Below are 14,264 nucleotides of genomic sequence, written 5' to 3' on the forward strand. Positions count from 1 at the left end.
TGCAAACCCCATGAAAGCAGCTGAGGATCACCGTAAGTCACTTCCATAAATTACTCTGAAGTATCTCTTCTCAAAGGAATTTTAAAGCTAGTTAATTTTTGCCCAAAGAGTTGGCTTAGCAGGTTGTTCTGGGACTCGGCCGTACGATAGCTGGCCGAGCCGGTCGGCTTGGCACCCCGGGCGGCGCGCGCGCCGTGCAAGGAGCCGCGCGGTGTCGGAGCCGGCCCCTTGGCCAACACTTGGTGGAGGCTCTTCCCTAGGATGGCCTTCCTGCGTTTCAGGTCCCCGTTGGCGTGACGGAGCTCCCCCTTCTTCTGGTTGTAAGTGTCCAGGACCATCTTCTTCATCTGGGTGCCCGTTTTGGGCTTGGGTACCAGTTTGTTGCAGTGCGGCTCCCTCCTCCCAGAGGAGAGGGCAGAGGCTTCGGCGTTGCTCCAGCCAGTGCGTTTCAGCTCGCCGGTGCTCTCGCTCCTCCCCGGGCATGGTGTCCGTGCTTTTTTCTTTTTCCCATCTCCCTCCATGTTCTCCCGGGAGCCGGAGCTGCTCCGGTGGCTCAAGGACTTGTGCTCTTTCCGCCTCTTGGGGTGAAGCTTGCCGCCGGCTTTGCTTGGCTCCACGCGGCTGTGTCTCATGACGTTGCTGGCCGCCTCGCCTCTGGGCTGGTGGCTGGTGGATTTGCTTGGGTTGCCGCCTTGGTCCTTGGCGTTAGCGCTGCTCTCCTTAGCCTCAGGCACGACTTTCTCCCTCCCCAAGATGGGTTGCTGACCCTCCTCGGCACTGCTGCTGGGGCTGTCCACGCCAGGAGCAGCCTCGCTGCCGGGCTGGCTACCTGCAGTCTTCTGTGGGACCGAATCTTTGGCAGCCCTGTTCAGTGTGGGCGATGCTGTCTTGTCCTTCAGGGGCAGGGGATGGTGGTGGGCAGCTTCTGGAGATGTGGCCTTAGATGAACCTTCCCAAGAAGAGGCATCGCTGGCATTGGGGTTGCCCCACCTGTGGGTCTCCTTGGCTGGTGGAGCCTCTGCCTGTGAGGAAGGAAGCTCTGAGACCTTCTTGGCAAGCTGGAGAAATGGGATCCCATCCACAGCATTGGTGGCTGCACTGGGGTTTTCCAGGACACCTGCTATATACTCATCTTTGTTGCCTAGGCTTTTTCTTTTATGGGCATCGGCGTAGCCATGTTTCTCGGTCAGGTGTGGAGGAGAGAGTTTTTGGTCTGTGGTCTGGTTACAAGCCAGCCCAGTGAGGTCAATGGTAAACTCGGGTGAGTCCAAGAAAGGAAGTGGTTTCCCATCAAACGTTCCTTTTTCCAGCTCCTCAATGGACAGGGCAGCGATATGGCTGAGCTCTGGGCTGCTCACCGCAGCCTGCGGCAAAGACGGGGAGAGGCAGGGTGGTGGAGGCAGGGTGTCAAACTGGGATTTCTCCATCTCTGCCAGGAGGTCAGAGAAGTTACCCACCAGGTCTTCTGTTTTCACAGAGGGTTGGGGTGCTCCTGGGTCACCAGGTGATGTAGAGAAAGAGTCAGTGGGAGCCTGCAAGCTGGGGCTTGCAGCTTCTACCAGCTGAAGGTCGCTAGCGCAGTCAAGATGGACCGGTGAGCCACGCGGGAGCGAGTTGCTGTGGTGAGCAACCTTCCTCTTCTTGCTCGGCGGCACGCCCTCCCGGAGAGAGCCGTCCTCTTTCACCTTCTCCCTGCCCTCCCTGGAGGCAACGCCAGGCCTCATGACCCCTCTGAATTTGAAAGTCTTGTTGCTTCCCGCCAGGTGCTTCTCCATGTGCCGGTCATACTGCTCCTTCTTGGAGAAGGTGTAGTTGCACATGCTGCAGATGAAGGACTTCTTGATAACGTGCATGACGTCTGCGCAGAGCTCGCAGGCATACAGGGTGGTGTGCTTGATCTCCTGCTCCTCCACTATCCCGTGCTCCTGGCTGAGGTGGTTTCGAAGCTCTTTGGTCTCCTGGTAGAACATTGGACACTTGTGGCACAAGTAAATCTTCTGTAAACTGTGCACGACTAAGTGCCGCTGGAGCTTGAAGGGCTTGGGAAATTGTTTGCCACAGTGATGGCAGTCCCTGGAAGGATCCTTGCAGTCTGGGTGCATGGGGACAGATTTTGAGGTGCCTTCGCTTTTTGCCATATACTCTGGAGAAGGACTGTCGGATGCTCTAGAGGAGCTGGGTGCAGGTGGCTTCACCTTGCCGTTGCTTTCCAAGGGGTCTTTCATCGCCTTGGCCTCCTGCTCGAGGGGCAGCTCCTTGGGGCTTGTGGTCTCTCTGCTAACCACATGCTTGCTGCTGGGGTCGGCATGCCGGGAGGATCTGCTGGGCTTCCGATACATGATGGTGTTGAGGAAGTGGGTGACGGCGGCGTTGTCCTCACCAAAGTAGGCTGGCAGGCCCATCACGGACTTCTGCGCTTGCCCTTTGCGAGCGAACTGGGTGGCGTGCTCCCGGAGATGCTCATTGTACATCCAGACATCGGAGATCTCCTTCAAGCACATCCCGCAAGCCCACAGACCGGCTTTGTTTTTGGCGTGCTTCTCCTTCAGATGATCCCTCAGCTGCTCCCGGGAGCTGAATTTGCGCTGGACGCACATGTAGCAGGTAGGTGGAGGGGAAGGGTTATGGGAGAGCTTGTGGAAGTCCAGCTCCCCTAACGTCAGGAACCACTGGAAGCAGACTTTGCATTTGTACTGCTTGTCTTTGCCCTTGATGGCTATCTCACCACGGTTTTTCCCCAGCTTCCCATCTTCTAGCTTACTTCTGTGCTTGCTGTGCTGGCCCGGCTTTGGCTTGAAACTCACAGCATCGTCCTCCCCATGGCCAGGAAGATCTTCGCAAGGGCCAAAGAAGCACACGTCTCTCATTTTCAGCTTTGCGTTCAGCATCTCGATATCGATGGTATGAAATTCGGCAGAGTCTGAATCTTCGTTAGCCTTGCCATCGTAGGGCTCCTCTGCCAGGTCAGGGGGCTCGGAGCTTGCTTCTCTGAGCGAGTGCTCATCCTCAAGGTCCATCAGAGGCTCAAACATGTCCTCGGCAGAGAGGCTTTCTCCCTCCTTCTCCAGACTCCCCCAGATGTTCAAGCTGGGGATGTTGTCCACTTGGCTGTTTTGGCACAAGAAGGTCAGCATGTTGTCCTCCAGGTCAATGTCCTCCTTCCCTTGGTCGGTCTTCTCGCAGTCCAACCTCAACTCAATGCTTTCAGATCTGCCAGGAGCAGCAGCTCCACTCTTCGCCTTGCTGCTGTGACACATGTTTAGCATTAAAGCATCATCAACAGAGATGGTTTCATACTCGCAAGGGTCCTCCCTGGTGACACAGAAAGAGCTGGTTTCGCTGAGGTCAGAAGTTAATCGGATCGTGAAGAGGTCGACGGCATCCGCTGGCTGGAGGTTTACCTCGCTGATGGGCTTGGGTTTCTTGCTGCGCTTCCCGTACACCCGTGTGCACTTTCTCCGGACAAAATGGTCATCCCGGGGGAAGAGCTGGGAGAATGTGGAGTCATCGTCAAACAAGCTCTGGAGGTCCGAGACGGCTGCGCTCTCAATGCAGTGCTCTCTGCCCGGCGGCACGTCTGCCTTCGCCCATCGCTTTGGTTCCGCAGGAGGAGGGCTGATCGCCGGCGTGGTCTGCAGAGCGCCTGCCTGGGGGGCCTTTTGGGTGGTTTCTGAATCACGTGTCTCCAGCGGCAGACTCTCTTCAGCAGGAGCCGTGGGACCTTGCAGAGCATCGCTCTGGTTCCCAGTGCCACTGCCTGCTGCAGGACTGTCTCCTGTCTCAGCGTCCATCTCCTCTGCGCCATCAGGACCACGATGCCGCTCTTTGCCTACCTTGCCCAATCCCTTCTCCACTTGCTTCACAAACCCGCTAACCCATTTTTTGCAAGCCCGCGTGTCTTCCACTCCATTTGGATCTTCTGTCTCACTGGGACAGGTGACTGTGCCCGTTACCGACTCCTTGCTGACCGACTCCTTTGAAGACACCATCCTGTCACCCAGGTCCTCTGCGAGCTCAGCTGCACAAGGGGACGGTTTAGCTTTGTGAGAGTTCTGGGATGAGTTGCACCTATTTTGTTCCTCTGTGGAGACGCAACCACCTGGCTCGCACAAGCCCTCCATGGTCCTGGGCAGACTGGAGCTGAGGACAGCAGGAGGAGGACTTGTGTTCTCCAGCTCACAGGGACCACTGGACTCATTTCTGCTGGGAAATACCTTTGCTTTCCTTCGTCTCACTTTCCTGTTTAGCTTCTTTTCAGAATTGCTGTTCACCTCTCCAGGATCTTTGGTTTGGCTCCTTCTGCACTTTTCTCCCTTCTTAGCTTGCCGTCCCGGATCCAGCTTCCCAGCCGTCGCCTCACCTGCTGCCCTTGTCTCCAAGCACGGTCCCTTTGCCTTCATCTCCCTCTGCAGAACGCATGTGCGGTGCAGCTCCTGGGACATCTCGAAGGAGATCACGCTGAGGTCGCTGAGCACTCTGCTGACCACTTCTTGCATCTGCGTGCTGGGTTCTTTCTCCAGGTCTGGGCATATTTTCTCAGGGACGTGGTCAACGTTGGTGGTCGGCATCTCTAAGCTGCAGGTTTTCTCTTTGGCTGAAGTCTTCAGGCTCCTCCTGGGCACCTTTTGGACTGCTTTTGATGTTTTGTCTGCAAGAATCAAAGTGGACCTGGGAGTCTTGCTGGGCTGTGGTACGCCACCGTTCTTCACCTGGTGCTTGACAGCTTTGTGCCTGGTCAGGCCAGGCTTGGACCGGAAAGAAGCTGAACAAATGTCACAGGTCACCGGAAGCCCGGTTGGCTTCTTGTCTTTGTGAAGTTCATTTTGGGAACGGTTTGGAGTACTGTTACTTGCGTTGCCCTCTCCTTGGCCCATATTGCTTAACAGACAACTCCCAGCTTTTCCAGCCCCATGGCTTTTGGGCTTCTCCCCTTTTAAAGGCTTTCCTCTGCTCTCTGTGGTTTTGGAAAGATCCAGTCTCACCTCTGCTGCTTCTGAAAACTCGTGGCCATTTAATTCAGCAGAACCAAGATCTCCCATCCTTGTAAGACCACTACTGACAGCGGCTGGCACCTGCTGGACAACAAAACCATTGGACAAAGCCTCTGGTTCACTTTGATGCTCATTTCCGCCATCAGAGCAGCTTTCAAGCTTGTTCTCTTGATTCAGGTTTACCTGTCTCTCTCTGCTCGGCAGAAGATCCGTCGTGGGCTGTGTTGGGTAATCTTGGCTTTCCAGAGGAATGGAGTTAGCAACCATATCTGTGGTGGCGCATGCCCAGTTTTCTTTAAAATGAGAGGCTGGCAGCACAGCACCAGTGCTTTCGGGTACCTCTTTCCCAACAGCCTTTTGGCTGAAAGGTGGCGAGCAGGGAAGAGAGCAGTCCTTCCCGCGCGGTTTCTGGGGACCATCCATCTCCAAGGCAGAGTCCACCAGGCCATCACCACACAGCAGAGCGCACGTCCCTTCTCTTTCAGATGGTCCATAGTCACCCAAAACGCCATCGGGCAGGTGATGATGACCATCCCCGACCACCTTCATTGGTGTGGTCCCACAGTGATGCAACGAAGGAGGAAAGGTGGGAGCCCTTTTCCATGTCCCTTGCTCTACTGGGCTCACGGTGGGGTGATGGTCACGATGGCTGTTGGCCTCGGGAGGACACTTCTTCATGACAAAAGAACTCGAAGGGTTAAGCAGGGACATACGGTATTTCTTCTCATCCGAGAGCTGAGCGCTGAAGGCGGGGACCTCTCCTCCCTCAGCCCCACCACTTTGCAAGCATTTGGTGTCAGAAAAATCGGTCTGTAAAGGCATGCTGGCCGGAGGTTTGCCTGTGTAGTGACAACCATTGAGGGGTGACTTCTTGACATTTCCTTCTCTGGGAACCTTTGCACTGACTGCGCCGGCTTTTGTCTCCGGCTCCAAGTGGTGATCCCGGTGGAGGTCCTCCTCGGAGGGACCAGGGGGGCTGGTGGGACTCGCGGGAGCACTGCCCAGGGGCTGAGCCCCCTGCCCCACCTGATTCCTTTCCAGCCTCTCTGCTGCTGCACTGCCCAGCGTTTCCTTCTCGAGCAAAGTACGGCTTAAACGGGATTGCTCGTGTTTTTTAAATGCCAAGGTCGCTTTGTCTTTATCTTGCTCCTGCTCTTCCACGAGGTGATCAGCTTTCTTTCCTTGCCCTGGCAGTGGGGTCACCGCTGTGGTTTTGAGTGGCGAGAGGTCATTCTGCTCTCGGGAAGCACCATCTGCACAGATATTAATGTCATTTGGCTCCGCGTGTTCATTTGCTAAGGGCTGCAGCTCCGTTACATTATTTTGCAGCTCCGGCTTCGCCAACGTAGATTGTTTTGCACAGTAAGAGCCCGCTGCACCGAACGACTCCAGCTCCTCGCATGCACCGGAGAAAAGCACAGCCTCTGTCACTGGGGTAGCAATATTTTCCACGTTGCCTCCAATGGGGATGTTCCCCTCCCCTTGGGAGTGGCAGTATGTTGGATTTTCCCCTTCCAAACCACCGCTGCTCTCCTCTTTTTGCTCCAGCTGGACACGGGCAGTGGCAGAAGGGTGGCTGGGACCAAGCAGCATGGGGAAGCATGGCATCAACAGTTCCTCTTCGTTGCTCTTCACCGTTCGGGCAACGAAGAGCTGGAGCTGCTGCAGGGGGTTGGCAGCCGTCTCCTGGGATGCCAACACCTTCTGGGAGCTGCAGTCGCTCTCCTTGGGCAGGCTCAGCACATCAAACAGCAGCACTTTTTGCTTGCTGGTTTTGTCGCTGGGTCCAAGGGCTGGGTAGGTGGTGGGGCTCTTCCTCTCCTCCGTTTCTTCCATCAGTGCGGACCCACCACCATCCCCTTTGAAGTCCATGGCACTTTTTGCCATTTTGGGTGAGTTGGGCTTGTGTAAGGGTCTTTTTTCTGTATCTGGGACCTCTTTGATGTGAGGCGAAAAGGCGAGATCTAAGGCTGCGGTGGGACCTTGCTCAAAGCCAAGTTTGGGTTTACAGTTGGGAAGATTTGCCTCAAACTTCTCCAGCTCTGCAGCATCAGCGAGGCTTTCATCTGCTTTCCCTGGCACAGGGAAGCTCTCAGCACCGCGCTGACCTGGCAGGGATGGCAGGGGATCTTTGGTCGCTTCAGCTGCCTGCAGGGTCTTGGGGAACACGGTGACAACAGGGGGGCTCTTTGTCACGGGGTCTGTGTAGACGGGTGCCTCTGTTTGATCTGGCGTACGTAAGCCAGGTGGACTTTTGGAGGAAGACCCATTTTCCACCTTTCCAGGGTCGCTGTCCCGAGCAGCTGCAGCTCCCTGGAGCGGCTCGCCGCTGTCTTTGGAGCAGAAATGTTCTGCGGCGAGCGGGGCTGGCGTGCACATCCCTGCCCCCAGCGAGCCCATCTCCACCAGGCAGGGCCAGGCTTCCCTGCGTCCCTCGTATTCCCCATGGGAACTCGTGGCAGCCGGCTTCTCACCCCCCAGCCTCTCCCCGACACAGAGGCTTGAACTCCCCAGCTCGTCTTCCAAAAACAGTCTCTTCTCACGGCCCGTCTCTTGCTCCACTGGCAGCGGTGGGAACTGCTCGGCCGCCCGTCCTTGCAGTTGGGCAGCGACGTGTTGCTCGGGTTTCTGAAGGGCGACGGCTGCCTCGCTATCCAGCTTGCTGGTTTGCAGTTGACTTTCCAGCTCTGTGACTAATCGCTTGATCTCCAGCTCATCATCTGATATGTTGCTCATAAAAGTCACGTTATAATCTGTTATCCTGTCCGGCAGCGGCAGGGAGAGTTGGCTGGTGGGAACAGGTCCTTCCTCTGGGAATTTCTTGGCTAGTGGCTTCTCCACTGAAAGGCCGTGGAACTGAGTCATGTCTTCTGGCAGCATCGGAGCCACCTCCTCCATGAGGGACCAGTCTTTCTCCGGCATGAATGGTGGATATGGTTGCTCGAACGGCAGCGGCTTGCTGGGGGGATTGCCAGGGCAGGTGAACGTTGTCACGTAACCGTCCTTGCTGGCAGAAACGCTCTCGTACAGTGGTGGATCAAACTCGGTGACGGGAAGCTCTCCAAATATCGAAGAGGAATCAAAGCTGAGAGGAGAGGAGACCTTGCCCTGAGGCGTTTCTCCGGTGTAAGGGGAGATGCTGGCGTGCTTCTGCTCGAAGGAGCTGGTGTTGATGTCATCCCGGCATAAGTACATGTCATCCACGTGCGAGGAGCCCAAGGCTGGGGGCTTTGAGAAGAGGTTGTCATCGTAGTGACTGGGAAGGCCTTTGGGATCAAAAAATGCGTTGTTGCTGCTGACGTATGGATCGGGCGCCTTGGCAGTGAGCATCATCCCCACCGCATCCTCCCCGTATGGGGCCACCGGCATGGGATAGTCCTTCCGATCGTCACAGAGCCCGTGTGCCTTCGCGTATTTGATGCCTGATTCCGAGTAGGAGGCACTCACGTTGCCAGGACTGGCCTCGTCACCGCCGTGGGATGGCGCAGTGAGCTCTTCCGCACGGTACTTCAGCGCCTCGCCTGCAAAAGGGGTGAACCGGTGCCTCTGGTTGACCATGGTCAGTTCAGGTGAGTCCTGAGTCTCCAGGGTGGGTTCTCCTGCCTCAGCCATGCGCTTTGCTCCTCCCTGGGGCTCTTCTGCCCCCTCCTTACAGGAGAGCGGGCTGGGGCTACTGCCTGAGGCGGCGGTGCTGGGCGGCTGTCTTTCCTGGGGCTGCGGTAACGGCTCCTCCTTCGCGCAGTCGGTGGCAGCAACATCTGGGTCAGTACTCGGACTTGTCCTGGAGCCTGCTGGCACAGGCTTGGCTGAGCCAAACCGCCTGCTCCCCTTGGGAAGGTCCTCTCTGCTCTTCTGGCTCTTCTTCGGGCTGCTGTCCTCGGGAAGGCTGAGCGGAGTCCCGGGCACGCGTGCCGGGCTGCCCAAGCGCCTCCTCCTCTGTGTGCCTCCCCTCTCGCTGCCCAAGCCGGCCCCGTCAGCGTGGGGTGGGCTGGTGCCCGTCTCGCCGGGCACGCTACCGCCGTGGTTGCTGCTGGTAGATGACTGGCTGCTCTGTCTTTGAACTCTGGCGGCACAATCCTCCTTCTCGCCATCCTCCTGGCTCGGGACGCCCCTGTGCTCCCGTGCCTCCCTTTTCCGACCGTCCCTTTTCTGGCTGTAGCTCCAGGCTGGGTCTTTCTCTTTGGCTCTCTCGTTTCTTCTGGGGCGTTTCTTGCTAAAGCTGTACTTGGTCCTCCCAATGTATCCCGTGCCACGCTTCTTCCTCCCCCGGAGCTTGCTGCACTCTGCTCCATCATCATCTGAGTCGGATACGTAGTCGTACTCCCGAAACCTGCCCTCCTTGGCAGCTGGCACTGGCTTCTCGGTGACCTGGGGGAACTGTGCCTGCTTGCTGCTCTTCACCTGCAGTTTGTGGAGCTTGTTCTTCTGCTGCACAATCTTGTGAATGAGCTCCTTGCTCCATGTCCCGCTCCGGGGCTTCCGCTTCTTCATGTCCTTCATGGAGAACCGGGGTGGCTTGGAGCTTTTGGTGGCAACGCCCGGCCCCACCTCACTCTTTATCAGAGGCTCCTGGCTGAGCTTCCTGGGATGCTTTTGGCTGGAGGTGGACTTGGAGGAGGTGGTGGTCGGTGGGACGCTGTTCTTCCTGCCTGCCCGCATCCTGGCTGTCCTCTCTGCTCCTGCTGCCTTGGGATCCAGCTCCTGGGCTGCCAACCTCCGTGCTGTCCTCCCCTTGTGAAGGTGCTGCTTTCCTGCCCCTCTCTTTGGCTGCTCCCCACTTGGGTGGTCGTCATCGTAAAAACAGCTGGCCTTGTGTTGACCTGCTGCCTTCTCCTCCGCTGCTGCCTGCTTCAATTTGTTCTCCGAGGCCAGGGCTTCCTTCGCCTTGTGGGACATCCCACCACCGGCCACCTTCACGCCCGTCAGCTCCTCATCGGCAAACACGTCTATGAAGCTACTGTCGATCTCCGGGTTATCTGACTGGTAGCCCATGCCGTTGAGGGCTTCGGTGATCAGGCTGTCCAGCTTGGCATCGTCGATGTCCAGGTCCGAGGCGGTGAGCGGCAGGGAGCTGGCGGCCAGGCCGTTGAAGAGGCCGCCCTTCAGAGCGTCTTCCTTGCCCTCGCTTTTGCTTTCCCCATCCAGCAAGAAGTCATCGCTCTTGTTTAATGCCAACAGGTGCGCCTGGGGGTCTGGAGAGAGCCCCAGGCTTTGGGGCTTGGGGGGCTCCAGGGGGAGCGCTTTCCGCCCCTCGGCTGCCCGGGGAGCATCCTTGCCCTCTCCCTGAGGAGCGGGATGGGAGGCGCAGAACTGGCGGTGCTGCAGGAAGGAGGAGAGGTTGCTGTAGTTCTGGTCGCACTGCTTGCAGGTCAGCAGCACGTCCAGCTGGTCCAGGCTCGCGCTGCTCAGTGAGCTGGCCAGCAAGTGATGGGAGGAGTACGGCGGCGGAGGCTGCTCCCCGTCCAGCCCATCCGAGCATCCTTTGGCCACCTCCACGCTGGGTTTGTGGAAGGGGCTGGCCGGGGCGCATTTCAGGAGGCCGTCGTCTTTCAGGGCATCGGGAGGGAAGTGGAAAGACTTGACGGAGTCCGGGGGGTGGTAGTGAAGCGAGCCCGAGCTCAGGACGTCGGAGGGGTGAAAGGCTTTGTTGCCGTCCTTGGGATGGCAGGCGTGCTGGAAGAAGGGAGAGGGGGTGAGCGCTCCGGACATCTGGCTGTCTTCGAAGGCGGGGTTGAGCGGGCTGCTGGACATGGGGGAGAGCGACGAGCAGGTGCTGCCGCAGGTGGGGTTGGGGACAGGGGACGGCAGCGGGGACTCGCAAGGGGAGGCAGCCACCAAGGCTGACGGCGGCAGGACCAGCGCTGAGCCCGATGAGCTCCTGGAGGAAGGAGGAGGAGGAGGACCTGCTTGACCCATGCTGTAGAAGAGGGCTTTGCTTCTCGAATCGCAGGCAGGAGACCCCGGTTCCTTCCCACTCTCAAAAGAAAAAGCGCCCGTCAAGTTGGGGTCTCCCCTCTGGACCCCGAGGCTCTCTCCCGACACGAGTTTTTTGCTGTGATACCCTGGAGAATTACTTACGGGGGGCCCCTTCTGGGCTTTCCCGCTCCCCTGCCACTCCGACGTGCCCAGGGGGAAGGGGAGCTTCTGGCTGGTGATCTGTCTCGACAGCTCGAGCCTGTTTTGAGCGGGCATTGCAGAAGCGAGGTGGATTTGCTGCCAAGGCATCCTGGCATTTTTCTGCCTGTGCTGCCTCTGCTCGGGGCCAGGCTGGCACTCGAATGAGAACTGGTTTCCAACAGGGTTTGAATAAGGTGCTGAATTCTGGTCCATGGGAGAAAACGCCTTAGTGGCACCTTCCCAAGCTTGCACAAGCCTGGGGTGGGTGGGTGCCGGAGTGGGAACGCTCGTCTCGAAAGGCACGGCTCCTGCGCCGGCGCTGCCCGCGGGGGAACTGCAATAGGCTTTGCTCTGAAAGTGCACTTGGGAGAGAGGGTTGGGTGGCACGTTCCTTCTCAGGGGGCTGCTCTGGACCAGCAGCCGCGGGCTGGGGACACCGTCTTTCGCTGAGGCTTGCCTCTTACCGACCGGCTTTGGCATACTAGGCGAGTGTAAACTAGACGGAAAAACAGCTTGGTTTTCTTGGAAAGTGCTTGGGTTTTGGTCAATAGCACCAGACGACGAGAGAGCACCATTGGAGTCGGCGGGACGCTCGCTCCTGCCCTTGCAGCACGGCAGCGGGCCGTGGCGCGGGGTGGGCGGCGGTGGCGGGTGCAGGAACGGCGGCGGGGCGGGCAAGGCGTACAGCCTGCCCTCGGGGGACACGCTCTCGTAGGCGTCACCGCTCAGCACCTCCTCTTGCCACTCTCTGGAGGACGAGTGGAAGGTGAAGGCGCCGTGAGCCAGCTGGCCGGCGGCAAGCCCCATGTCCAGGTACTCCTGGCTCCCCGCCTCGCTGCCGTACGGCTCCTTCCCCGAGTCGTGCAGCAGCTGGAAGGGGTACGGGCACGGCAAAGCCCCCAAACCGTGGGCACCGGCTTTGCCGCCCTCGGGGAAAGAGCTGGGCTTCTGCACCGAGATCCCGTAGCTAGCACCGGCAAAACCCTTCTCCGGGGAAGGCCAGGAGTCGGCCCCGTTCGCCTGAAACTCTAAATAATGTAGCTGCCCATTGGTGCCGGGGCTCTTCAGGGGGACGCCGGCGGCGGGGGGCTGCCCTTTGGGGCCGCGGTGGGGAGCGGGCTGTGAGGTATAGTTGGCGGAGGTACGGCCGGCGGCGGCATCGGGGAAGCAGCGACCGAAGCCGAGGTCTTCTTGCCGGAGCTCGGCCTCGCGCTGGGGGACGCTGGGCACGTGGAAGCGGTAGCTGCCGGCCACGGGGCCGCGATTTGCCTCCGGCTTCTTCGGGGGGGTCACCTTCTGTTGGGGGTAGGCGATGCCGATGGTGGGGTTTGGCCGGGTGCCGGCGATGCTGAGCCGGTAAAGCTGATGGTGGCCCCGCTCGCCTTTCCCCGAGCGCCGGCTGCGCTCGCGGGCTCGCCCCTTCCCCGGGGGGGACTGGGGGCTGCCCTTGACCTCTCCCCAGGCGCCGTCGTTGCCGAACTTAGGTTTGCAGTGGAGGGATTTGAAATCGATCTTTCCCGCTTGCTGCGGCCGGATCACGGCTTCCCGCTGGCTGTGGGGCTCCTTGTCCTTGGCGCCGGGGAAGGGGGACGCGCCCTCCCCGCTGAGCACCCTCCCATCCTTCTCCCCGCAGCCTTCCAAGGCAAAGTCCTTGTCGGGGTCTTTGGGGCCGGCCTCAGCGTCGCCGATGGTGTAAACATGCTGGGTCTCTCCAGTCATGATACCCAGGTTGGGGGAAAGGCTAGAAAGCCCCGTTTTCCCGTCCCGCTGCGAGCTGCCGTCCCTCCGTCACGGGCATGGTCCTCCGCCGACGGGCACCGGGGCGGTGAGAGGGGCAGCGGCTCCCCGGGGCCGGCGCGGAGCGGGGTCCCGAGGGCCGGTGGGGCTCTGCCGCATTGTTTCAGACCTGGAGGGGAGAAAAGAGAGAAAAGGCAGCTGTCAGCCGGGGAGGGGGCCAGCGGAGGTAGTTTGGCCCCTTTTCTTGGGGCTGGGGTGGGGTGGATGGAGGAAAGGGCAGCGCAACTCCCCCCACCCTGGAGTGAAGCCCTCCAGCTTTGGCTCTTCGAAGGATGCTCGGAGCTTTTCACCTTTGGCGAAAGCTGCTGAGGGAGGCATTTTTTTCTTGCGGGGAAGCTATTTCTGGGTACTTCTTAGCAACATAAGCAGAAAAAGACGACAGAAGAGCTCCACCTACGGATTAGCGGGAAGGGCTGTCGGGCCAGGCTGGGAGAGGCCTCCTGGGAAGGGCTCTTGCGTCCCTGTGTCCCCATGTCCTGGTGTCCCGGCTCCCGGGGCTGGAGGGACGATGAGGTGGGGTTGTGCAGCCAAAGGCTTTTGCTTCACCTCCATTCCCCCCTCTCCAGCGCACCCCCTTCGACCCGGCTGCCCCTCCACCAAACCATCGTCCTGGAACCCCCCGGAGCACGGACATCAGCTTTCTGCTGCCTCTGCCTTGGCTTCACCACCACCCGCAAACCAAACCGCCCTCGCCTTTTCTGACACCGGGAAGTCGGTGAAAGCGTAAAAACGAAGTCCCCAGTTCCCCAGTTGGTTTTACAATGCGGGATCTCGGGGTGTTAGGCACGAAGCACAAGTCAAGCCCAGCCTTTACCCCCAGGCTTTTAGCCCCAGACATGGGTTGTACTAAAAAGAAGAGTAAATCCCAGTTTTAAAGAGACTCTTTTAAAAAATTCAATGGAAACAGAAAGGGTTTCTTTCTCCTCCCTCACTGGAAATGCCTCTTCACTGTCTGCTGCGGCACGCAAAGGCGCAACGCTGCTGGGAGCTGGGGATGGGGTGACCTGGCTGCAAATAACTGTGAAACTCAGCTCATTCACCTCCTGGGTGCAATCCTTACAGCTCCCCAGCCCCGTCCGGGGTCCCCCGCGCCGCACAGCCTCGCCATCCCTGCCCAGCAGCCACCTGAGCCAAAAACGAGACTTTCTGCCAGAAAAGAGGCAGGGCCCGCACCCGTTCGGGGTGCGCAGCGCGCGGATCGTCTCTCGGTTCACAGCTGCCGCTTCCGCAACGCTGCCGCAGCGCGAGTGCGTTAATATTATGGTATAGATGGAGAGATAGCAGAGGCACTGCCGCGTCCTCACTGCTCCTTCCACAAAGAGGGGAAGGCATTTTGGGGAGGGGTCTCCCCGGGGTCCC

The 14,264-nt window shown here is 59.0% G+C and overlaps 1 protein-coding gene across 1 annotated transcript; it reads right to left on the reverse strand.

Annotated features, from left to right (window-relative positions):
- Positions 1–50: 50 nt before the first annotated feature.
- ZNF469 (zinc finger protein 469) lies at positions 51–12,827 on the reverse strand. Its single transcript, XM_086758249.1, has one exon. It carries the CDS (start codon positions 12,825–12,827, stop codon positions 51–53), a length of 12,777 nt encoding a protein of 4,258 aa, XP_086614375.1.
- Positions 12,828–14,264: the final 1,437 nt, after the last annotated feature.

Source organism: Chlamydotis macqueenii, chromosome 13 (assembly GCF_036417535.1).
Source record: "Chlamydotis macqueenii isolate bChlMac1 chromosome 13, bChlMac1.mat, whole genome shotgun sequence".
Taxonomy (NCBI): domain Eukaryota; kingdom Metazoa; phylum Chordata; class Aves; order Otidiformes; family Otididae; genus Chlamydotis; species Chlamydotis macqueenii.

Bases quoted from the DNA above. Each gene is read 5' to 3' on its own strand.
- ZNF469 (XM_086758249.1), bottom strand. From the start codon at position 12,827: ATGACTGGAGAGACCCAGCATGTTTACACCATCGGCGACGCTGAGGCC.